The 25,081-nt window shown below is 41.8% G+C and overlaps 1 protein-coding gene across 11 annotated transcripts in view; it reads right to left on the minus strand.

The window, feature by feature from the left end:
* Positions 1-25,081, minus strand: part of RREB1 (ras responsive element binding protein 1) — a 305,141-nt gene that overhangs the window by 78,543 nt on the left and 201,517 nt on the right. For all 11 annotated transcript variants that reach the window (XM_033934745.1, XM_033934751.1, XM_033934744.1 and 8 more), the window contains 3 exons: positions 21,411-21,625; positions 10,241-10,330; positions 7,453-7,616 (listed from right to left, as the gene is read on the minus strand). In XM_033934745.1, coding sequence (XP_033790636.1) covers positions 7,453-7,616; positions 10,241-10,330; positions 21,411-21,524 — 368 coding nt within the window. In that variant the 5' untranslated portion in view covers positions 21,525-21,625. The remainder of the gene's footprint in view (positions 1-7,452; positions 7,617-10,240; positions 10,331-21,410; positions 21,626-25,081) is intronic.

The following is a 25,081-nucleotide window of genomic DNA, read 5'->3' on the forward strand; positions in this document are numbered from 1 at the left end:
GTTGTTTTAAGCATAAATTGTCAACAGTGTTGACATTAGTTATTCAACTGTCACAGTTTTGAACACTTATGATTTTAAAGTGTTTGAGGCTTGTGCAGATGAAGTCAGAGCTTGCAGGAATGGGGCAGGGACAGGAAAATAACTCACAGGGACGGGATGGGAAAATGAGTTCCCGTGAGGACGGGGAAAAATTTGTCCTCGTGTCACTCTAATGTAAATGCCAACATCTAGATTGGAGAAGTACATGCGTAAACCATAGTATTCTGTAATTTACATGGATATGTGCACACCGGGCCCATGCTCCACTCAAACTCTGTCCACATGAATGCCCACCTACAAACGTATGCACCAATGAAGACAAAATAGCATATGTAAACAATTAGAATACCCTGTTGCTCCACAGAAAGGATATCCGCCAAAAACAAAAGACTCTTTGGAGAGGTGATGTTTTTGATGCAGGCTTTATTAGTATTTCAACTTAATAATCCACATAAAAAAGTATCAAAGGCCCAATCCACTAGAAACTTGGGGGGGGGGGGGGCGGAGAATCTCCTCTCTAGTACATTTTGGATGAATGGAATAGATAACTGGTGATTCTGCAACTTGGGATGTCTCTTCCCATAATCATCAGTGACGGGTTCCTACATAGAGAGTCCATCACTTTATGATTGACACAGACAAATTAGCAATGCCATCATGAAAAAACCCCTGAATTTTTTGCTGTATGCTAAAGTAAAAGCACCTCATCTTCAAAAATGTTTTTGTTTTTAATCTTAATTGTAAAGTTAGAAGTGTCCCCAATGTTTCTAGGGAAACATATAAGAGGTATAGGTAATTTTTGCTTGAACACCCAGAGGTTTTGCAATTCGGCACTCCTTTCCTACTGAGATTCCCTATCAAATAAAGTATACTTCTTGGACTTTCATATTTTTCTACTTTCTCAGCTCTGGACTCCATCATGCAGCCAGTGCTCCCGTGAAGATGCCAGGAGTTTGGTTCCTTTTTAACAACTTTATTTATTCTCCCTTATTTCATCCTTTTACGACTTACAATTATTTTGTTTATGGACTTCAATGCTTTTAGCTTAAAAATTTCTTATTCTGATTTGTTTGTATTTACTGTTCTGTTGAACTCGCTTTTCTCTACAAGAGTTTCTACTTGGTTGTAAATTCTGAAACTGAGAAACACAAAAAAATAAAATAAAAAGCACCTGTTCTCTGAAACAATCAAGACTTAAAACAAATTCAAATGATGGACATTTGGGTCTGTCCCCCACAACTGAAACACCTCTTTCCCCAAACTAAAGAAAATTAAATCCCTGTATCTAGTGGCACCCCACACCTGCCACACCTCAACATGAAAGGCAGGAGTAATGCCCGCTCACTCCTGCCACAGGTGCCACCATCTTGAAAAATAGCAGCATCTTACCTAGTTTGGGGCATCTTAGAGATGGGTAAGTCTACTAGGATGCACTGCGCACTCGGAGAATAGTTAAGCTCTGGAACACATTGCCAGAGGTTGTGGTAAGAGCAGAAAGCTTAGTTGGTTTTAAGAAAAGTTTGGACAATGTCCTGGAGGAAAAGTCCATAGTCTGTTATTGAGAAAGACATGGGGAAGCTATTGCTCGCCCTGGATTGGTAGCATGGAATGTTGCTACTCTTTGGGGTTTTGCCTGGATTGGCCACCGTAAGGATGGGCTACTAGGCTAGATGGATCATTGGTCTGACTCAGTAAAGCTATTCTTATGTTGTCAATTTTGAAGATGGTGATGTTGGAGGAAGGAATGAGTGGACATCGCTCCTGCCTCTCATGTTAAGGTACGGAAGGTGGGCTCAGGCAGTCGGAGGAGTGGAAAAGGGGTAGAAGGGTGCCACCAGAACATCAAGGATGGGTTTTTTTTTCACAGTTAAGTCAAGTTGGGGGAGGGGGTGGGTCAAGCACCACTAGACATAAGAGACTTTTTTCAAAGTATGACAGGAGTGAGGGAAAGGGGCTATTAGACTGCCAGGACAATTTATAAAAAAGTATCTGGGGGAGGAGGGGGGGTGGTGCAGATAGTCACATCAGGTGGAAAATCAGAGCCCATGACCCCTGGCAACCTTTTTTTTAACATCACATTTCCTGTCAGTGCATGAGCCAATCACCACTCAGGCACTGATAGGAAGAGTGACTTTTGTAATGAGCTGCGGAGTACTGCCACAATTTTACGCAACAATTTCCATGCTCATTGCTTGTAACATGCCACCTTAGTTTTTGAGTGAAAGTCTGCGGGTAGAGTCACGCACTGAGCCGACTATACTGTGAGGTTTTTTTCCCATTGGCCCCTGAGGTGGCAAGAGAAATCTTCCCATGTTCCATAATTGCATCAAAAGGTGTCAGTACATTGATGAGATCTTCAAGGAATTCATTTCCAACAAACAGCACATAATAAATGGGATGGAGTTGTTCTCCAGACTATTTCTTCACTCTCAGTGAACGTATGATTCACCTTTCTACTGCCCCTCAAAACCACTGCAAGAAGCTTCCCATTGCCAACAGGCAGGAAGGTAACTCAATATCTCACATCCTGTATGAAACTCGTGACTAAGAATAAAACACCTATCCATGCTGTGAGGAAACTGGGATCAGCAGCTGGAGAGACACGCGCCTGTTCTAAGGCTGACAACAGTGCTGCATTATTGCATCAGCTATCCTATGCAGAACAAATGTCAGAATATGCAATGGCTAGCTGACACATCCTTTGTAAGTCCTCAGGTGTCATGTGAGACGCTATTACTGCTTGCAGGTTTGGCTAAGGAGGGTGCAAAGTGAGTACAGTAGTTGGCCTCTGGTACTAAGTAGAGAATGACACGGGGACAAATTTTCCCTCATCCCTGCGGGAGCTCATTTTCACATCCCAGGGAGTTTTTTACCTGTCCCTGCCCAATTCCTGCAAACTCTGCACAAGCCTCAAACACTTTAAAATCATAAGTGTTTGAGGCTTGTGTGGTTAAGGCACAGTTTGCAGGAACGGGACTGAGACAGTGACACTGACAAAACTTGCAGGGACGGGACAGGGAAATTGAATTCCTGCAGAGATGGGGAAAAATTTGTCCCTATATCATTCTCTAGTACTAAGCACTTCCTCTAGAGACTTGAGGGTGGAAAATAAAATCTAAGTAAGGAAAATAAACTAATTTGCACCCCCTCACACAGTCTGAGTCCTTACCAATGGACCTGCCACAGATATTAAACCAGGACCATAGAATTAATTTCTGAACATGTCACCATTCCTCCTGGTTCTTTTCATTGGGCTTGAAGAAAACAAGTTAGTCATTTCACCTCCATCACTAATTTTTTTGTATAGCACCCTCACAACCTGGCAAAATATATATTTTTAGCTCTAAGGGCTGGAATGCTCTCTGCTAGAACATTCTTTGGCATCACTCTCCGCCAGCAGAGACACCATTATATTATAATCTGCTTCATGCAAAAACACATTTTTGATTGTAGTGTGAATTGTAAAATACTGAATGAGAAGAATTTAAATAGTAACAGAAGCCATGTTACTTCAATGACTTGCTTGATCTTAGCTACTTCAAACTTGTTGAACCCAAGTTTTCTGTGCCAAAATACAGAAATCTGCAACCCGGAGTCAAATTTAGGCCTCCTTTTACAAGCCACGTTAAGAGTATTTTTTTTTTTTTTGTCGCCAGCTGCTGCGGTAAAAGCTCCGACGCTCATAGATTCCCTATGAGCATCGGAGCTTTTACTGCAGAGGCTATCAATAAAAAACTCTAATGCAGCTTGATAAAAGGGGGCCTTAATATCAAGGGTTCTTTTTTTAATATAAATTATTCCCTGCATAATATTTTTTTAAAAGGCAGATAGCCAAATATGCAACAAAACAGGAGAAACCACCATCTCAAAGGTAGAATGACAGGAAAAACAGTGAAGGTGACCTATGGTGCTAAAGTACTTTATTGCATCTAAAAGGACTCTTGAGTCCTTTTAGATGCAATAAAGTACTTTAGCACCATAGGACACCTTCACTGTTTTTCCTGAAGTGTAAAGATCACCAGATTCACTTCTGATTCTCTTTCTGCTATGTTCTTCCTGATTTCTATTTTCCGAGTGTTCTCTTATTATTTTGTTTCTGAAAAATAGTTTTCTTCTTGAGTGAAAATTGTCTTGCTCTAGAATATGGATAATTAGTGCCTCTTATGTAACCCTCCTCACCCCTTGGGGTAGAGTTTTTGATCTCTCTTATGTCTTTCTTGAATTTATCTGGCAGGATAGGAGTCATCTACTATAAGGATTTGAAAACTTAGAAACAACAGAAGGCATATAGAAAAATATCCAAGTGTGGCAGGAACAGCATCCAACAGATAGAACAAGCCAGGTCCACCCATAACATTTAGAAACAAGAAACAAGTGCCCATGTTGCAGTGAAGTCTCTTGAACCCCAAAATGGCCTCATCAGCCATCTTTGGATCTGTATTGAGGACAATCATGGAAGACAATTCTCCCAGGTCATAAGAAATTGTGGAACCAACATGCTTATTTGTTTGGTTAGCAAATGTGAAGGGAAGATAATTGCGCAAGGACAAACTTACAGCTATAATATCTATCTGTATAGCTCCTGCTGCCCTTTACAGAAATATATTCCTATCAGTGTGTTTTTCAAAGAAAATTCTCTCTATAGAAAGCTGTCTTTACATTGAAACATTTTTACTACTAGTGCCCACAAGCAGAGGATTCAAAAGGCGTTGGTTTCTAAAGCCACAGGCCTCTCAGCCTGCAAAAACTACCCTAAGGCAGTGACTGAATGTAATATTTTGCAAGATAAAACAAGCACAGACACACATAAAAGCCCCTCAAAATCTAAAACCTTTATTTTACATTTCCTGTTGACCAGCTGTTTTATAGTTTATGTCCTCACTGAGGATCACATCCTCCTATATGATGTTCCTACCCAGTTCTTGCAAAGTAATAATATTCTATAAGGCACTCACAACATTTTCCTTTTGTAATTCTTCATAAATATAAGGCATGGTTTTAAATTCAGCAGCAGCAAACTAATAGCAATGCAAGTTCTGAATATGCAACTGGTGACTTTAATTTATAGCAGGCCAGTTTTAGGTCCTGGAAAGAAAATTTGGTCTTTGTAAGCTGTTAAAAATCCCAAAAGGTTCTTATTTAACTATTTCTATAACAGCAATATGGGCACCTCTGTGCCTTTTAAAGATGCCCACCTGCAAATTCCATGTACCCAATATTTTATAAAATACACACATCACAACTCTACCCCTATACGATCCAAACTACAACTCCAGAATGCCTACACACAAATTGCATAAAAAATAGATGCACACTTTCCTATGTCTAATTTTTATACATGTAGCCAATAATTTTATACAAGCCCTTTTCTGCACATAAAAAAGGTGGCTTAATGTGTAGAAAAAGCTTTACAAGAATTACCACTGAAAGATGAAAATGTTCAAACTGCCCACATCGTTGCCAACCTGCAGGCACTTCTTAGCTGCAGTTTTTGCACCAGTTGGAATAGTAAAAGCATACATGTACTTTCACTTTTCAAATCTGCCTAGGGCTATCATTCACAAACTTGGACCTGGAGGCAACCCTAGTCAGTCAGGTTTTCAGGCTATCCACAATGAATATTCATGAGAGATCTGCATGCACTGCCTGTACTGCGTGCACATCTCTCTCATGAATATTCACTGTGGATATCCTGAAAACCTGATAGGCTGGGGTACCTCGAGGAACCACTGGCCTAGGGGATACAAATGTACAGGTACCCCCCCCACACACACACACACCGCTCAACTAAAAAAGCATGTTTTAGTAATCCCTACTCTAACCTTGCCCCTAGGGAATCCCTCTGCTGAATGGGTTATAGAACATGCATACTTGGAACACATACACTGACTGGGCAATTTGAAAAACAGTCTGTTTACATGGGGTAGAGTTTTGAGACTACATAGGAGCTCTAAAAGAAGTACATGCGAGTATATGATCTTCAGAACTCATACAGTATAGAATCCCTCTCTCCCTGTGTTGGTTTTTGGAAAGGTGTCACATCCTGACAATCTGTACAACGAACTGAATACTGGAATCATAATTTACACTTAACCTACACACAAAGATATATCCTGGATACTAAAAAAAATAAATAAAAATAAGGTCTACCATCTTCTCTGTTAGCGCTCCCTCTCTTTGGAATAATATTCTATCCCTTTTGCGGGAAGAATAAATTCTTAATAATTTTAAGACAAAGAGAATATTATATGTATCATTGTTGATTATTAAGTGATATATTTATGGTTATTTGTATGGATATGTTATCACACTTATTATAAGTTTAAAAATGAATAAAGATTAAAAAAAATAAAATAAAATAATAATAATAATAATTTTAAGACGAAGTTAAAAACATGCTTTTGAGACCTAAATGTCCTTTTCAGGGCTACATAGCTTGATTTTATCTTTAGCTACCCTTCCTTTTGTTTTGTTCCCTATATGTTTTCTTTCTACTTGATTATTGTAGTTCTTGCCCTTTTCCCTTTTGTTCCCGTTCGTCTTTGTTTTTAATGATGTTCTGTCATCTTAAATATGTTGGGGTTTTTTTAAGTCAATACATGTTTTTATGACTTTGTACACCGCCTAGAAGGTTGATTGGGCCGATATAAGAAATTTTAAATAAACTTGAAAAAATGTGCGATTTCACTAGCAAATGCACTAATGAACACACATTTTTATATCTTCAAGGAACTCCTTACCTAGAAAAGAAACACCTATATTTACAATTTATAAACATATTAAGAACACAAACTCTAAACATAGAAAGGAAGAGAATCTAGATCACTAATCTAGCAGGAGCGTGAAAGGAACACACAGCATACCATGCCTATTGTTTTCAGTGAACACACCCGATAGCCAGGCATTTGACAAAAAACCCCCCAAAACAAACCCACACTGCCAACCACCACACTGCATATTTCAGTAGACAATGACTTTATCCCCACCCCCTTAGTACTACAAACCAAGATTCCCTATCTCCACCCCTCAACAACGTACTGAAAGTTACTGGCTTATAATCACTTGAGTACCTGCTCATATGCCTACGCTTACCCCTCCCCTGACATTTTAACAAATCAAAAAAAACTAACACTCCCAGAAGTTCAGAATCCTCCTTATGCCTCAGGAGCTGAAAGCCATTACTGATGCTTCCACCTCACCGAGGCTTGGCAGCCAAGAAACAGAAGATTAATCCACTGTGAAAACTGGACTGGCTCTCTCTTGTTGTTTTTCTGGTTCCCTCAACAGGACAAAGAATCTGATTCATAAAGCTTTTCTTCCATTATTTGTCTATAGGAAACAAGAATAGCTTGGTGACTCAAGTCCAGGAACTACTACACATGACATGCTTATCTGTTCGGGAAAACAGCTCACCTGTGCATGTTGCCATTTGTAGTGAAGGACTGGCCGCACACACTGCACTTGTAAGGTCTCTCGCCCGAGTGCACCAGCATGTGGCGATCAAGGGAGCTGGCAGAGCTCAAGGACTTCCCGCAGATGCTGCAGCTGTGGTCTGTCCCTCCCACATCAGTGTTGTGCTACAGGAGGCAAGAGCAGAAGGTCAGGGTGGAGGACTGACTGGACATGACAAAGAAACCCATCAAGTAGCACTTTGCACCATAACCCAAGTAGCACTTTGCACCATAACCAAAACATAACCAATACAATACAATCTTTATTTATATACCGCCAATACCTCATGGAAGTTCATAGCAGTTTACGTAAAATTAAATGAGCTAATACAACATTATAAACTGGTTAGCAAAAGTTATATCTTTTTAAGTACAAATTCTTCAAACAAATAGAGGGCCATAATCAAAAGAAACGTCTAAGTACAATTTGGACGTATGGCACTAGTTGCCCAAAGTCGGCAGGGCACAAATGTTTATTTTTGAAAAGTATGTCCAAAGTATACTTTTTTTTTCCAGAATCATCCATCTATACGTCCAGGCATTTGGTCTTCCAGACCACTACTACGTCTATCTTTATAACACATTCTCGTCCAAATATTCGCCCAAGTCTCAAACACCCAGAACAAGACCTTTTGGACGTGGGAGGGGCCAGCAATGTGATGGACTGACCACCCAAGCATGACAACAGAGCAGTGAGGCACCTTACAGGGCACTGCTGTGAACTTCACAAAAAGGGTGCCTCACCTCACCAGAACTCCCATATAAATAATGTTGAGCCCCACTATATCCGCCTGTCTACAACCCCAATAGCCCTTATGGCTACAGGTGGCATCTATATGGCAGTACGGGTTTGGGGTTTTTTGTTTTTTTTTGGTGGGCTCACTTTTTCACCATGAATGTAGTGATTAGAGTAGCTTAAGGGCCTGGGTCCTCCTCTCTATGGTTCACTAGCCCACCCCCCAGGATACTTAAAAGACCTCTGTGCAGCTCTACTAGGCTTTCCTATAGCGGGTGCTGGTGTTCCGGAGACAGGTATGTATGTTTTTATTCTGATTTTTATAGCAGTGTGAGGGGTCAGTGATCACTGGGGGAGTATGTGAGGGTCTGTACTTTGTCTCTGCAGTGGTTATTTGGTCACTTTGGATAACTTCTGAGCACTTAGACCTGGTTTTAGATCGCCTAAGTCACAACGTATAAGTTCCGTCCAGGCAGCCTCATAAAACTTTCAGTTATCCCTGCAGTACGACCAAGTCTAGGTCCGCCAATGCTCCGCCCAGTTCTTGCCTTCACCACTCCTCCAAAAACACCCCTTTCAGCTCTATGCGCACAGCGGCATTCAGAGGCCTAAAATGTCCCCGGAAACATCTAAAAAGACATTTCGATTATCGCCACTTGGGCGACCTGTTTTGTAAGTTGGTTTTTAGACGTATTTCCATTTTGATTATAAGCCCCATAGGTCTTTAGCTCTTTTTTGAAACTCTTAAAGTTAAATTGTTTATTGATCATAATAGGCAATTTTCTCCATAATTTTGCTGTTTGGTAAGCCCAGGTTGAATTGAAAATTCTGGTGTATTTTATCTTTTTAATTTCATGAAAACAGAAGGTATGGTTTTGCCTTGAATTCAAAATTGATTTGAGAGAGAACCTAAAACGTTGTGGAATGTAATCTGGTGTGTCAATTGTTTGTGCCACTTAAAATAAAACTTATAAAGAAAATAACCCATAGTTCTGGTTGAAAAAAAAAATTGCTACACCAATCAAGACGCAGACACAACCAATCTCAAGAGATTACCATTTTTAAGCATCTCTGCACAAAGAAAGAATATCTAATGGATACACTAAGTCCATTTATCACTATAATATTATGAAGACTTTCAAAAATAAATAAAATCTCTCTGTGCACAAATTAATATCAGCACCTAGGAGGCTCTGGCACATCCCTTTGGGGTGCGTTGACTGCTTCCTGGGTTTCAGGACTGGCTGCAGTGTGGTATGATGTGACCAGGAAACAGATCCTCTGGTACCTGAAGAGCAATTCATTCATTGGGAGAGAGCTCAGCAGCAGGGCAACAGTAGCTGATGAGAGACCTGATGCTTGAGAAAAAGTAGTCTGTCAAAGGAGTCAGATCTGAGGGTGCTGGCACCTCCAAATATTGAACAAACTCCTTGGCTATATCCAGAAAGAAGTGATTTCCATTAGGTTTAGCATCTCCAATAATTTTGAAAAGCTGGCTCTCATGTAGCTTGTAATGAGGCTAAAATGACCTGTGTACAATTGTTCCTAAGCTGTGCAGGAGTCTTTCACCTATAGTCCTACCAGTGAGGTGTGCTCTTTCACTATCACATTTTTATTAGTGAGAGATCTGCCTGTCCCTAGTGACTGTAAAAACAATATTTAATCACCAACGGCAGCAATGCTGTTGGAGGACTTCTGTTCAGCAAGAGGGAACAGAGAGACATCAACCTTTCAAATGGGAGCACACACTGGATCCTTGCTTTTTACCAAGTTCAATTTTTCCAGGCCACACTAGTTCCCCTCCGTGTTTGCTGGTTCTAAGGGCACGCTGCAAACTGTTTCTCACATCTGGTGAATGGGATTAGTCATTTAAAACTCAGCAAACTACTGGAGAGTGAGTGCGAGTATGAGTGGAGGTGTGCGTGCTTAGACTATTTTGTTGTTGTATCACACTTTCATGAAAATCCAGCCCTTTACAACCCTGACACAGAAAGCAAGCCTGATGCCAGCCTACCTGACGGATGTGCATCGTGAGCTGGTGCTGTGAGCCGCAAGCCTTCTCACACAAAGGACAGATGTAGGATGATTTTTCTTCTTTACTTTCCTGAACAGAGAGCAAGAACTTATGAAACACACAAAGGAAGATAATCTCTTAGCAAGGAGCGTGAAAGGAACATACAGCAAAACATGCTTATTTTTTTCCTGCGGCCAAAGTGTTTAGCATTTGCACTCTATCCACCCCAAAGGTTGCAAAGGTTGTATGTCTTTTGCCACAAAAAGCAAAGATACTTACCTGTAACAGGTGTTCTCTAAGGACAGCAGGCATACATTCTCACATGTGGGTGACGTCATCCACAGAAACCGGTATGACACTGCCAGGTGCATGGTCACTTTAGATCTTTAGGCACTACCCATACCGCATGCTTGCTGGTACCTTACTGCCTGATGTCGGTTTGCAAGAGCATCATTTCGGTAACAAAGCTAAGAAGTCAACTAGGGAAGATGGGTAGGTTGTGAGAATGCCTGCTGTCCTCAGAGAACATCTGCTACAGGTATCTTTGCTTTCTCCAAGGACAAGCATGTGGACTCCCAAGTTCCCAGGATCATGTCTCTGGAAAAGGTTTAACTTTGAATGCATAGGAGTCTGGCGAAATCCTACAGGGTTGAAGGGAAAGTTGACTTTTAAGTAGAGAATATATTCTGCAGAACTGTTTGCCCAAACTGATTGTCTTTTCTGGAGTTGTGTTTTAAACAGAAGTGAGAAGTAAACATATGGATTGAGGACCAAGTAGCTGCTTTGCAGATTTTTTCAATAAATGCAAATGAAAATGAGCTACCGAGGGCTGTTACACGGCCTTGCAGCCTCAGCCCAGCCTAAGTATACACATAGGAGATACAATCCACTAGCCAAGTGGAGATGGTTCTCTTGGAAACAACAACTCCTAGCTGATTAGGATCAAAGATGGCAAAGTGCAATAGTCCCTGCTCAAAAAGCTTGCAATCTAACTTGGATAGACAAACATGACCTAGAGGATTGGGAATGCAGAACCTAAAGAGGAGAGTTAGGAGTTGAAAGTAGTCTCAAAGAGGTGTGCTTTTAACTTGGACTTGAAGAGATGGAGCCTGCCAAAGAGATTTAGGCAGTTTGTTCCAGGCATACGGTGCAGCAAGACAGAAAAGATGGAGTCTGGAGTTGGCAGAGAAAGAGTAGGGGACAGATAGAAGGGCCAAGTAGGGGGGGGGACATAGGGGAAGAGACATGAAGAGAGATAATGAGGGGCAGCTGAGTGAATACATTTGTAAGACAGTAAGAGGAGTTTGAATTGTATTTGGAAACGGATGAGAAGCCAATGAAATGATTTTAGGAGAGGGGTAATGTGAGCAAAGCGGCTCTCACGGAATATAAATTGTGCAGCCAAATTATGGACAGACTGAAGGGGAGAAAGATGGCAGAGCAGAAGACCAGAGAGTAGCAGTAACCTAAGCGTGAGGTGAAGAAGGCATGGATAAGGATTTTGATAGAGTGCTCAGAGAGGAAAGGTTGGATTTTGGGACATAGACCTATGGGGATATGTGACTTAGTCATGGAGGTGATGATGAAGGATCATAAGGTATGCCATAGGACTCTTCTACTGAATATTCTGGCAACTCTTCACTTGAGTGGATGGGGAAATCTGAGTTAGACTCCTCAAAGTAGTCTTTCTTAGGTGTATCAGAGATTGTGCTTCGAGGAGAGCGTCTACCCTACATCAAGGTGAAACAGGGGATAATTCTTCCATTGACAATGATGCATGCATCGAGTGGGTCCATGTAGGCTCTGATGTTCAACATCGTGCAGGAACGCGTGACCTTGTCCTCAATCGATGCTTCAATGCATCCTCGGGCTGGGCTGAGACCGGCATGGAAGCATTTAATGCCTGTGAAGATTGTATCTGCAGTATCCCTGAAAGTTCTTGTATGAGCACAGTCTAGATCTCCTCCTGGAGAGTTGGTAGCAGTATTGAAAAAGACAATGGCATGGAAGCAGCCTGCTGTACCGGTTGATGTGGCGAAGGAGACTTCGATGTTGAGGTATGCCTTTGCAGAGACATCATCTAAATGGATGGAGAATGCTCATCTGGACATCAACGCCTACTGTGTGTCAAAGTCATTGCCTAGAAGGGAAAAATATTTATGCTTCTTACATGCTATGTCCCTCAATGCTGGAGGCATCAATGATGATGAAGTAGAGTCCCGGTGCTTGAAAGAGCCCAATGATCACGATGTGGTGTTGATGCAGTGGGGGGGGATGATGTCGATGCCTGGATCATTTAAGGCTGAGTGCCAGGTTCCGAGTCCCCAGCCATGCACAATGTCGATGCCAACGTGGTATCAAAAAGTTTTGCAAATTGAAGATTGTGGGCTGACACTCAATGGCCCCAATAGAAAGGAACTTAAAAATGATTGATGCTTCCAGGGTCAAAAAAGAACTCAAAGTGGCCCAAAGGCAAGAACTCAAAGTGGCCAAAAGGCCAAAAATGAAAGAGATACCAAAACTGAACAAAAGTTGGTAGGAATGAAGGAACATGATAAAAATAAAGAATGACAAGAAGTGATAAAAGAAGTGATGGGAAGGCACCAAAATATCAAAAGGTTTGATGCTCTAAAGAGAACACTGAAGACACAGCTTCTCAGCTTCGCAGAAAATGAAGAACTGCAGGTCCTGCAAGCCGACATTGTGTGGGAAGGCACCGGCATGCACATGTTACAGGCACTACCTTAAAAAATTTAAAGTGACAGTGCACTTGGCAGTGTCCATACCAGGTTTTCTGGATGACGTCACTCACATGTGAGAATATAATGCCTGCTTATCCTCAGGGGACATGATCAATGTAGATTTTTTGGTGGAGGGACAGAGGGTTTGAAGACATCTGGCCCTGACTCTTATCCCACAACGCCATGAGAGATGTCTACAAACCATTTGACTGGACACCTAAAAGGGGCACCTACCTACTATATAACTACATCTCACCTGGAGCCAAATTACACAGATATCTCAAACTTTGGAAGCTCTAACCCTAAATACATCAAACCTTTATAAAAACATTGTGACTTTGGTTATGGTTTGGGCTATTGACTAATCACCACCATTGTTCAGTTAATAAATGAAGATGCTCTAAGCTAAGGCCAAAAAAACATAAAATAAAGGATGTCTCCATTACAGAAAGCAGGTTGGTCAGAGAAGCCAGAAAAAGATATTCTATTTGGAGACAAAGGATGATGGGGTGATAGGAAACATTTCTGCAGGTTTAGTGTGATGCAAGGGATAAACAAGATGACTACTTAGAACTCTTAGGAATTCCACTGAAGGCAGAATGATGCAATTTGCATTATGAGGCCCCAGCTCTCCCCACAAGTAACACATCATCTTGCCAATCTTAAAAGACCAATAGACCACCATAGCTGCAGAACACAATTCTGAGTATCCCACTGCTAAAGACTCCTACCTTTAAGAGTTAGGATTATGATGGTAGAATAATGACTGCTTCACCTTGAAGAAAAGGAGTCAGATACACAGTACAGCTCAGTCACAGCTTATGAAGTATTGACTCTGGAGCTGATCATTAACCAGAACCCAAACTTTCTCCAGTACCGAAAGGAGGGTTAGTTGGTACATACCATGGGTCAACTAAAATCAAAAGATAGGTGAAGAAAACTGCTGACCTAGCAGCGGTCATGGCATTTCAATACCATCAGTAAATTAATATTTTTTTTTTAAAGGGGGTCTTTTTCTCTTGCCAGCTGGCTTTGTAATCTTCACTCCTGGAACCATGCTAGTGACATCGCATTTCCTGTGCTAGAAAGATAAACTGAGCAATCTGATAACTCTCCTTGTTTTTATTAAATAAAAAGTCTAGCACCAGACCTTCCACAATCAGCTAATCACCTACAGTGGCATTCTTCAAAGTCTTTTCACATCCCCAACCCCATCTTTCTTTTTAGAAAGCCCTAGAGCCTCTTTTCTCCCTCTCCTTTTTAGACAAAGAAACTGCAGAGTTGCGGCAAATTGCAGGTCCAGACCAGCATGTTACTTTCCAAACCAACCCATCATCTGTACAGACAACAGCTCAGGTAAAGACAGATCAACTACAGCCAAGAAAGACTGCAGTAAATGGAACTCATGTTTTCAGCTTAGTGGAATAAACAATGGCCTGAAAGAGCATGTATGCACATTTCTTGGTATTCTGGAGATCACTTGTAATAAGAACATAAGAAGTTGTCTCCGCTGAGGCAGACCAGAGGTCCATCTCGCCCAGCGGTCCGCTCCCGCGGCGGCCCATCAGGCCTATTGCCTGAGCAATGGTGCCTGACTATTTCTATAACTACCTCTTGCTCCTATCCTTATAACCTATCTCTACTCCTATCTGTACCCCTCAATCCCTTTGTCCTCTAGGAACCTATCCAAACCTTCTTTGAAGCCCTGTAACGTGCTCCTGCCTATCACAGCCTCCGGAAGCGTGTTCCATGTATCCACCACCCTCTGGGTAAAAAAGAACTTCCTAGCGTTTGTTCTAAACCTGTCCCCTTTCAGTTTCTCCGAGTGCCCCTTGTACTTGTGGTTCCCCATAATTTGAAAAATCTGTCCCTGTCTACTTTTTCTATGCTCTTCAGGATCTTGAAGGTTTCTATCATGTCTCCTCTAAGTCTCCGCTTCTCCAGGGAGAACAGCCCCAACTTTTTCAGTCTGTCAGTATATGAGAGGTTTTCCATACCCTTTACTAGCTTAGTTGCTCATCTCTGTACTCCCTCAAGTACTGCCATGTCCTTCTTGAGGTGCGGCAACCAGTACTGGACACAGTACTCCAGATGTGGGCGCACCATTGCTCGATACAGTGGCAGGATGACTTCCTTCGTCCTGGTTGTGATGCCCTTCTTAATGATACCCAACATTTTGTTTGCTTTCCTTGAGGCTGCGGCGCACTGCGCCAACGCCTTCAATGTTGTGTTCACCATCACTCTCAGGTCTCACATCCCAACATTGGCTAGATTTCCCAAGAAAACACTGTCTGCTCTTTGGGGTTTTGCTCTGTATCACTCTGTAACACATTTGGACTTTGTCAACTTTGAGGTAACTTCAAGTTCCAAAAGTTACTACACAGAGCATTAAAATGAGTGTCTGCTTCTTCTACAATTGCATCCTCCTTTTCCTTGGAAATTACTACTTTATTTAAAAATTAAAACCTGGATTTGAAAGATCAGCTTGAGTTGACAACAGTAATAAAATCTGGATTTGAAAGATCAGCTTGAGTTGACGACAGTAATTTGGACATGAGGACTTGGGATTGATTCAGAATTCTGGTCTTCTATTCCCCAGGTCAGACAGAGTTGGGGATGCTGTGAAGGAAGCGTTCACGGTCCATGGGTTGGGGGAGGGGCGGACGACTTGTAGTCACTATATAATGTGAACACACTGGCCGTATTTAGGGTTTCAGAAGCTGCCTCAAGTGGGTGGTTTCCGTCAGAGGACTGCCACAGCAAATGACTGAGCCAAGTGAGATAGTAGCAGATAGAGAACAGGGTAGTTATGAATGAAGGCTTAAAGCAGGGGTTCTTAACCTGGGTTCCATGGACTCCTAGGGGGGTCCATAGATGGGTTTTAGGGGGGCTCAGAAAAAAATTAACATTTATATTCACTATACAGACCGGTACTGTTGATTTTTCTCACGGATAAAGAGAGAGTAAATGTAAAGTTTAATTGGCTCCTCTTATACATACAAGTTTGCAAAAATTAGCACATACACATGTAAGTGCCAATGAAAGAATAGGTATATAGGAACACAAAGAGATGTACATAGCAGCCCTTATACATGTAAAGCCTCAATTGATTCAGTTCTTTTGTTGCAGGTGTGAGTTTGCAAAACTAATACTCTGACTAGCAGTACTGGTAAATACACATGCACTCTGCATTCAGTAAAGCCTTCTGTAAAATACTGTCAAAAATTAACCTGTAGAATCCCCTTGTAAAATGGGCATTCACAGCACCACTATTCAAAAGATTGGGTAAGCCCGGGAATTACTGAGACAAATCTTTACTTTCTATTTTCCCACCCCACAGACCAGATTTGATGTCTGGCCAAAACTCAACTAGTTAAAAATATGGGAGAAGTCAGAAGCACGCTGGTGGCATGGTTAACCTTTAACCAAATGCAGCATGCAGTGCTATCTAACTAAATCTGGTAGGAAAATTTTAACCAGATTGTTCCCCATTGTGCTTTTTTGCTTGTTAGAAACACTTTCTTAAAACTTTCCACTTCAACTGTTACTGCAACATTCAAGGGTCAATTTTTAAATCACTTATGGTGCTTGCAGCTTCTGAATAAGTTGTGCATGTAGGCTCACAAGCATAATTTCAAAGGGAAATCTGAACAGGGTTACCCTTTGGAACTCTAATCTGCAAGGGATGATAGGTCCAAGATATTTGCTTTAAAGCAGCTGTAAATATATCCATGAGAAATATAGGATTTTCTAAATGACATTTTCCTCTAATCATTGCCTCACTCTCGGCTTTTGTGTGTGGTGAATTAGCAGACGATAGGAAAGGAGAAAAAAGAAACTGGAACCAACATGTTGGAAAAATAAAATATCTAGACAACAAAGGTAGAAGAAAAACATTTTGACAGTTTTAAATGGAATATGGATAATAATTAGCATAAATATTGTTTAAATCAGGGGTGTCCAACCTTTTGGCTTTCCTGGGCCGCATTGGCTGAAAAAAATGTTTCTGGAGCTGCTCAAACGCGCAAATGCTGCAGCAAGACAGAGGAGGGAGCCGGCAAGACAGTAAACACCCTGGGGGCAGCAGAGGAAAACACTACATTGCCCTTGACCGGGGCCGCACAAAATACTTCACGGGGCTGCATGCGGTCCTCGAGTCGCAGGTTGGACACCCCTGGTTTAAATTTTGCCAAATTTGCAGAATTTGTGGTGGTGGTGATGGTGGGGGGGGGAGGGTTGGACACAAAAGTATCTGCATAAGAACATAAGACTTGCCGCTGCTGGGTCAGACCAGTGGTCCATCGCGCCCAGCAGTCCGCTCCTTAAAGCAGCCCCCAGGTCAAAGACCAGAACCCTAACTGAGATCAACCTTACCTGCATACGTTCTGGTTCAGCAGGAACTTGTCCAACCTTGTCTTGAATCCCTGGAGGGTGTTTTTCCCTATAATAACCTCCTGAAGAGCGTTTCAGATTTGGGTGAAGAAGAACTTCCTTGCGTTTGTACGGAATATATCCCCTTTTAATTTTAGAGAGTGCCCTCTCGTTCTTCCTATCTTGGAGAGGGTGAACAACCTGTCTTTATCTACTAAGTCTATTCCCTTCAGTATCTTGTCCCCTCTCAGTCTCCTCTTTTCGAGGGAGAAGAGGCCCAGTTTCTCTAATCTCTTGCTGTACGGCAACTCCTCCAGCCCCTTAACTATTTTAGTTGCTCTTCTCTGGACTCTTTCGAGTAGTACTGTGTCCTTCTTCATGTGCGGCGACCAGTGCTGGACGCAGTATTCCAGGTGAGGGTGTACCATGGCCTGGTACAGAGGCATAATAACCTTCTCCGATCTGTTCGTGAGCCCCTTCTTAATCATTCCTAGCATTCTGTTCGCCCTCTTTGCCGTTGCGGTGCATTATGCGGATGGATTCATCGACTTGTCGACCAGTCTTCCCAAGTCTCTTTCCTGGGGGGTCTCTCCAAGTACACATCCTGTATTTGTGTATATGATTTTTGCTACCAACATGCATCACCTTACACTTATCCACATTAAACCTTATTTGCCATGTCGCAGCCCATTTCTCGAGCGTGTTTATGTCACGTTGCAGGTCTTCGCAATACTTCTGCGTCTTCAATACTCTGAATAGCTTCGTATCATCTGCAAATTTAATCACCTCGTTCGTCGCACCAATTTCCAGGTCGTTTATAAATATGTTGAAGAGCACGGGTCCAAGCACCGAACCCTGCGGCACTCCGCTCGTGATGCTTTTCCAGTTTGAGTATTGTCCATTTACCCCACTCTGTTTCCTATCCGCCAACCAGTTTTTTATTCACATGAGTATGTCACCCTCGATTCCATGGCTCGCACTTTTTCATAGTAGTCGTTCATGCGGGACCTTGTCAAATGCCTTCTGAAAATCCAGAAGCCCTTGTCTATCTGCCTGTTTACTCCCTCGAAGAAGTACAACAAGTTCATCAAGCAAGATCTCCTCTTGCTGAAGCCATGCTAGCTGGTCCTCATCAGATTGTGTCCATCAAGGTGATCAATGATGCGGTCCTTTATCAGCACCTCTACCATCTTTCCCGGTACCAAGGTCAGACTGGTCAGACTGGTCTGTAGTATCCCAGATCTCCTCTAGAACCTTTCCTGAAGATCAGCATAACATTCGCCACTTTCCAGTCTTCCGGAATCCTTCCCGATTTGATCGACAGATTGGCTATCAGTTGAAGCAGTTCAGCTATAGTCCGTTTCAGTTCCTTCATTACCCTCAGATGGATGCCATCCAGTCCCGGGGATTTATCATTTTTAAGCCTATCAATCTGCCTGCATACCTCTTCTAGACTGACCATCAACCCTGTCATTTTCCCGTCTTCGTTTCCCACGTATAGCCCGTCAGCTTCTGGTATGTTGTGTATATCCTCTTCGGTAAATACAGATGCAAAAAAACAGGAAAATTTAAACCACAAAATATTTCCTATCTACTTTTTATCATAGTAATATTAGGGTGATAACTGACATTTTTCACAACAGTTTTCAAGGATAAAAAGAGCTCATTTGCACACTTTTTGCTTTATAACTAAGTTAATTTCTCAAGGACTTAACGAGACCCTGAGATTTGCCTTGGGTAAGGTAATGCACTCCTTGCCTCAACAATAATTAGCCTTAAAATGCCTGACCAGGAGTCCTATAGGCTGATTAGCTGACCACATGAGAAGGCAACATAGGACTCTTAATGATCAAGAATTGTCCCTTGCCCCCTCTGTAACCTATTATTTTTCTATATAAGATCCAAACACTCTTCTCTTAGTCAATGAAAACAAACAATTGTGTATTCTGTTGTCATAATAATGACCTCCCTCCAGGTCAAAATAGCAGGCTCTTAACTCCCATCATTCTTTTCTAAATTTTAACACGCCAAGAACAGGTACTTTGCCCCAGTGATGGTGATGTAAGTTTTTATCAAACAATCAGAAAAGCACTAGACAACTTTGTAAGGAGCATTTGTATTAAAACAGTAAAGGCACATCAGTCTCCAGTACTTAATGAGGGGAGTTATATAAATGGGCAACTACTAAAAAGGCCTACTTTTCTTTTTAGAATTCTAGTGTTGCAGTAAAAAATGCGAGTATAATTAGGTGTGACCACTTGCACTAGCCATAATGGTGGTATATGCTCATACCTAGACTGCAAAAAACCCTGTAAATGATACTATTCTATATTTTTACGTAAATAACTTGAGTGCCTTGTCAACTCGGACTCCACTTTCAAACTATATGCCATGGCGATTTGTTGCAGTTGCCAAGGTTTTACTGTTTCAAATACATAGAAGTGACATTTCAGCCATCAGGGTATGAGAATACATGCCCTGGCTTTTAGGCACCTCTTTATAGAACAGCATGCAGCCAAAACACTGGTATTTGTATATATAAATGCACAAACAGCTTATGGTGAATATATGCTAGTATTTCGGCAATTTAGGTAGGTTCTTAGTGCCTAGATGTTGGGGCCCTCTTTGCAGAAATTACCCCAAAATGTCTTGGCTATAAATTGGTGCATGAAAGCACCCTGTGTTATGGTAAGCAGGACAAAGGTATGAGGTTCAAAAAAATAGACAATACTGTACTATAGTGCTGCTCAGCTTCAAAAGTTCTTCACAGCAACTAAAAGAGATTTCATTATTATTTATTGAAATTATATAGGTGTTTTTACTTTTATTGGTGAAAGGGAGGGGGGAGAAAATGATTGTTTTCAAAATGTTTGTATATTTAAAGTGCTTTTCCTGATTCGTTTATGTTTAAATTCTTTGTAATGCATTGTTAATATTTGAAAAATAATAAAGGTTTAAAAAAAGAAAAAAAGATGTCACTCTCATTGATAACATAGTTCTAAGTGTCAATGGTTGAATATGTAAACTGTGATTTGGGTTATTCTTCCCAAAGCGCATCACTTTGTATTTGTCCACATTAAATTTCTTCTGCCACTTGAATGCCCAGTCTTACAATTTCCTAAGGTCTGCCTACAATTTTTCACAATCCACATGCGTTTTAACAACTTTGAACAATTTTGTGTCATCTGCAAATTTAATCACCTCACTCATCGTTCCAATTTCCAGATAATTTATAAATAAGTTAAATAGCACCAGTCCCAGTACAGACCCCTGCACTGTTTACTCTCCTCCATTGAGAAAAATGACCATTTAACCTTACTTCTGTTTTCTATCCAATAACCAATTCCTAATCCACAACTGAACTTTTTCACCTATCCCATGACTTTAATTTTCTCAGGAGCCTCTCATGAGGAACTTTGTCAAAAGCTTTCCAAAAATCTAGATACACTACATCAACTGGCTCACCTTTATCCACATGTTTATTCACACCTTCAAAGAAGTCAAGCAAATTGGTGAGGCAAGATCTCCCTCAGCTGAACCCATACTGACTCAGTCTCATTAAATTATGTTTGTCTAGGTGTCCCACAATTTTATTTTTTTTAGTTGTTTTCACCATTTTGCCCAGTTGGGATTCTATCATCAGTAGATGGGGGTCATAGAACCAGGCTTGCTTCCCTTCTTCTGGGCCTCACCTGTAACCTGAACACAGCTGTGGCAGTCAGCAGAGAGCCTACAAGTCAGTGAATGTTCACAGGCCTTGTCTCCTCCTCCAGTGCAAGCATCCTGTTAGACTGAAACCCATACAGAGCACTAGCACACAGGGCTCTGTGAAGACTATTACTACTGTCTGCATGCTATTTTGTTTTCATCGTCATCTGCAGTCATATGAATTTTAGATAAAAGTTTGGGATGCGCTGATATACAGATCCAAGAGCTATCTAGTCTGTCAGAAGGCAAAAGCCCACCTGCAGAGCAGTAGGACCTTGTTTTTGCTACCTTTTGAGTTAAGGCTGAAACCCCTCCTTCCTATCCTACACGTTCTGCCTGGAAGTCTTTACCTGGTTCCTCCTGCCGATCCGATTTGGCGCAGGAGACTTTGATGGGGATTTGATGTTCTGCAAGTCACCACCATTTTCAGTGATGTTCACTATGCTCAGTGCCGCAGCCATCATGATGCTTGTGGAGGGCGAGTCTGGAGTTTAGGAGGAGTCTAGCAAATCTGAGACTATTTCCCTGAAGACTTTCTTCTTCTTTTCACTCGTCAGCCCCTAGTCTGTCAGAGAAATTAAAACAACAACAACAAAAAAAAAGGCACCATGGTTTTATCAGAAAACTCAACCAACATGCATTGCTTTTATAAATAAATTAAGCTGCAATATAGGCCATAGAAGCCAACATCTCAGAATTATTGGGGGTACCTTTCTCTGTGGACAGTCAATGAATTTGTTCATTTATAGGGGTGCTCAAGCACCCATACAGCTGGCTCTTATGATACAAGTAATGATTATAACTCTTAATAGATGATGCCAAAAATCAGCTACATTCCAGTTCTGCTTTCTCATGGCTCTTCCCCATTTTGGAGGTAATTTTATGGATTTATTTTCCAAGCATAAGAGAGCAAGGGTTTCATGCATAAAAATACAGGCAGTGACAAAGCATATACAGGCGTCTTTTGGAATGGAGTTTGGGTAGAACATCAAAGTATACACATTCTTTATAAACTAAGCATACATGTGCCCTGGAAGCAATACTAAATGGGGGCATCCTTTTAGGCACTCTGATCCAATGCAGTGACATTATAATATGTAATGGCACCTGGGCATCTAGATTCTATTATAGAATACTTGCACAACCCAGTACTGGTATATCTAATGTGTAGATGTCCACATTTACCAAAGACAGCAACAACACAAAAAGAAAATCCAAAGATGACCAAACCTTCAAGCTGGTGAATGAATTTTAATGAAATCCAAAATATGTAAAGTAGTGGACAAGAACCTGACATGGGTCATGTTTTGGCTAAAAAGCCTGGATCAGGGGTCCACAAGTCTTTTATTATTCTTTATTGGTTTTACTTTTGCTATTATTTATTTGTTTTTAAAATTTTTATAGATTCTTGAGGACCCAATGCAGGCTTTTTAGCCGAAAGACAGCCCGTGCCTAATTTAGGCGTGATTGATTTTATATCAGGATTTAGCTGGTGTAAATCCTTATGCCTAAAGTTAGGCTTAGATCCTGGCACCAAGTGTTATTCTATAAACGGTGCCTAACTTATATACAGTATACTGATATTTGTCAACATTTGTTTAGGGTTACTTTCAAAAGCTAATCGAAAAATGCATTAAATTAGTTCAATAAAATGGTACTATCTTATTTCCTTTATGTTTTGTTTCATTTCTATATGCATTACCTTTAAAATTAAATTAAAAGTGGACTATGATGGTTACCACATCATTTCTTTGTCAGGAAATTAAGGCAAAAGCAATTTGATGGATGCGACTTACTAGGATTTCAAAGCTTTTAATACGTTCCAACACATAAATAAGGGGAGTCCTGTGAGTGCTTGAGAGTGGTAGCTGTTATTTGTTGCTCTCGGGCCTGACTGCCCTGAATTCCCTCCCAATCTGCTTTTTTCAGTTTTGTTTTGCACTATAGACTTGGCTCGGATTCTTAATTTGAAACAGAAATGCCTGAGTATTTTATTAGTTTTCATGCATCGAAATGGGGTTGCAAGGAGAATAAGCATCTGAAACCTCAGTCCTTCATCATGGTCAATTAGCTTGACGTGGACAGCTAAAATTGTGACTGAAATGAAGGCTGTCATGGACACTCTTTTAAAAGAACTGTTTCTAATTTATCAACAAACTGTGGATAAATTAGAAACAACGTTCTAATGTATTATGTTGGACCTGCGACATGAGTTTAGTATGACCAAGCACTGGGCAGAAGCCTTAGAGACTTCCGTACATCAATTAGAGATGACAGTTCAACATGTGGATAACGAAACTGTTCAGCTAGATTCTAGAAGATAAAATTGAAGATCTAGAAAACCACTCGAGGTGGAATAATTTACACTTAATTGGCTTGCTTGAAGACATGGCTGGGATCATCCTTACAACTGAAGAATAATGCGGGGCCTCTCCGCATAGAATAAGCACATTGGGCTCAAAGCATGATGTGGGCGCAAGGCTGAGAGTGGTGATTTTTAGGCTCTTGAACTTTTGTCATAAACATTGGTTTATGATGGGCAACAAGTGCTCTGTTTCTAGGATTATTCTGTATGGGGGTTCGTGCACAAGAAAAAATTTAGCCCTCTTTGCAAGACACTATTTGAAAAGACGATTCATTTTGTGCTGCTCTACCCAGTAACACTGAAAGTGAACCACAAAAGGACTTCACATTTTCTGGAGTCAGTGTCTGTGGCAAAATAATTTTTGGCTCATATTGTGCAGCTCTAAGATACTACAGGGAGGTTGCCTATTTAGGCACAAGATCAACTTTAATCAGTAGCCTTGTTCTTGATTCTGGACTGTAATTCCCAAGAGAAAATTTTCTCTTCGTTCGGATGCCAGAATCAGATTTTCCCCTTTTTTGGTGTGGCAAGTAGTGCTGCCTGATTCACGATTCGAATCGATTCAATTTTAAGAAAAATCGGCCTCCTGATTCGATGGCTGACCCTTCCCCCCGTGCCTTTCTAAAGCAGGAGCGGCAGCGCTGCCTCTTGCTGGCCGTCCGTTGCCGCTCCTGCTTGAGGGGGGAGGGTCAGTCGGAAACGCCTGAATATTTCCCCAGCTTCCTCGCTCTTACAGACTTAAGCTAATACAGCAGCCTGCAGGATTGCTGGTGCTATAGCGATCCCTGCAGCTGCCCAATGTCCTCAGCAGCACGTTCTTTCTGCTACGGTCTCGCCCCTTGTCTGACATCAGGGTCAGGATCGTGGCAGAGGAAACGTGCTGCTGAGGATGACAGCAGCTGCAGTGATTGCTATAGCACCAGCGACCCTGCAGGCTGCTGTATTAGCTTAAGGTAAACACGGGGAAGCTGGGGGGAAGCAGGCCTTCGTGGTGGGGGGTAGACCTTGGCGGCAGGAGGGCAGGCCTTCACGGGGGAGCAGGCCTTCACGGCGGGGAGGCAGGCCTGTGCAGAGGGAGGAGGAGGAGGAGGAAGAGTGCCTTCGCGGCAGGAGGCAGACCTGTGCAAAGGGAGGAGGAGGAAGGAGTAAGAGAGGGGAGAGGAGATGCCAGACCGGGGGTGAAGGGAAGAGAGAGATCAAATGAAAAAGTGGGTGAGGAAAGCAGAGAAGAGGTGCTGGACTAATGGAGAGAAAAATGCAAGACCACAAGGGGAAGGGTACAAGAGGGACAGATACTGCTTCAAAGTAGGTGGGCAGGGTTCAAGATGGCAGGAGAGATAGGAGAAAGCCTGTACCTGGGGAAGGGGATACAGGAGGTAAGGAAGAGAGAAAGAAGAAGCTAGATATGGGGAGAGATAAGATTCTGGGTATGGAGGGAGCATAGGAACAGGGACACAAGGGGGACAATACTGGAGAGGAGAATAGGGACAGGGACTCAGAAGAGAGATGCTGGATGAAAGGGTAGTTGAGAAAAGGTGAGATGGTAGATCTGTGGATGGTGGGGTCCATTGCTGCAGCTGAGGGGGGAAGGAAAGATGCCAGACCTCCAGGGGAGGAAAGGGAAACAGAAGGGGAGGACAGAGATGGAAGATGGAT

Source organism: Geotrypetes seraphini, chromosome 2, assembly GCF_902459505.1.
Source record: "Geotrypetes seraphini chromosome 2, aGeoSer1.1, whole genome shotgun sequence".
NCBI lineage: Eukaryota > Metazoa > Chordata > Amphibia > Gymnophiona > Dermophiidae > Geotrypetes > Geotrypetes seraphini.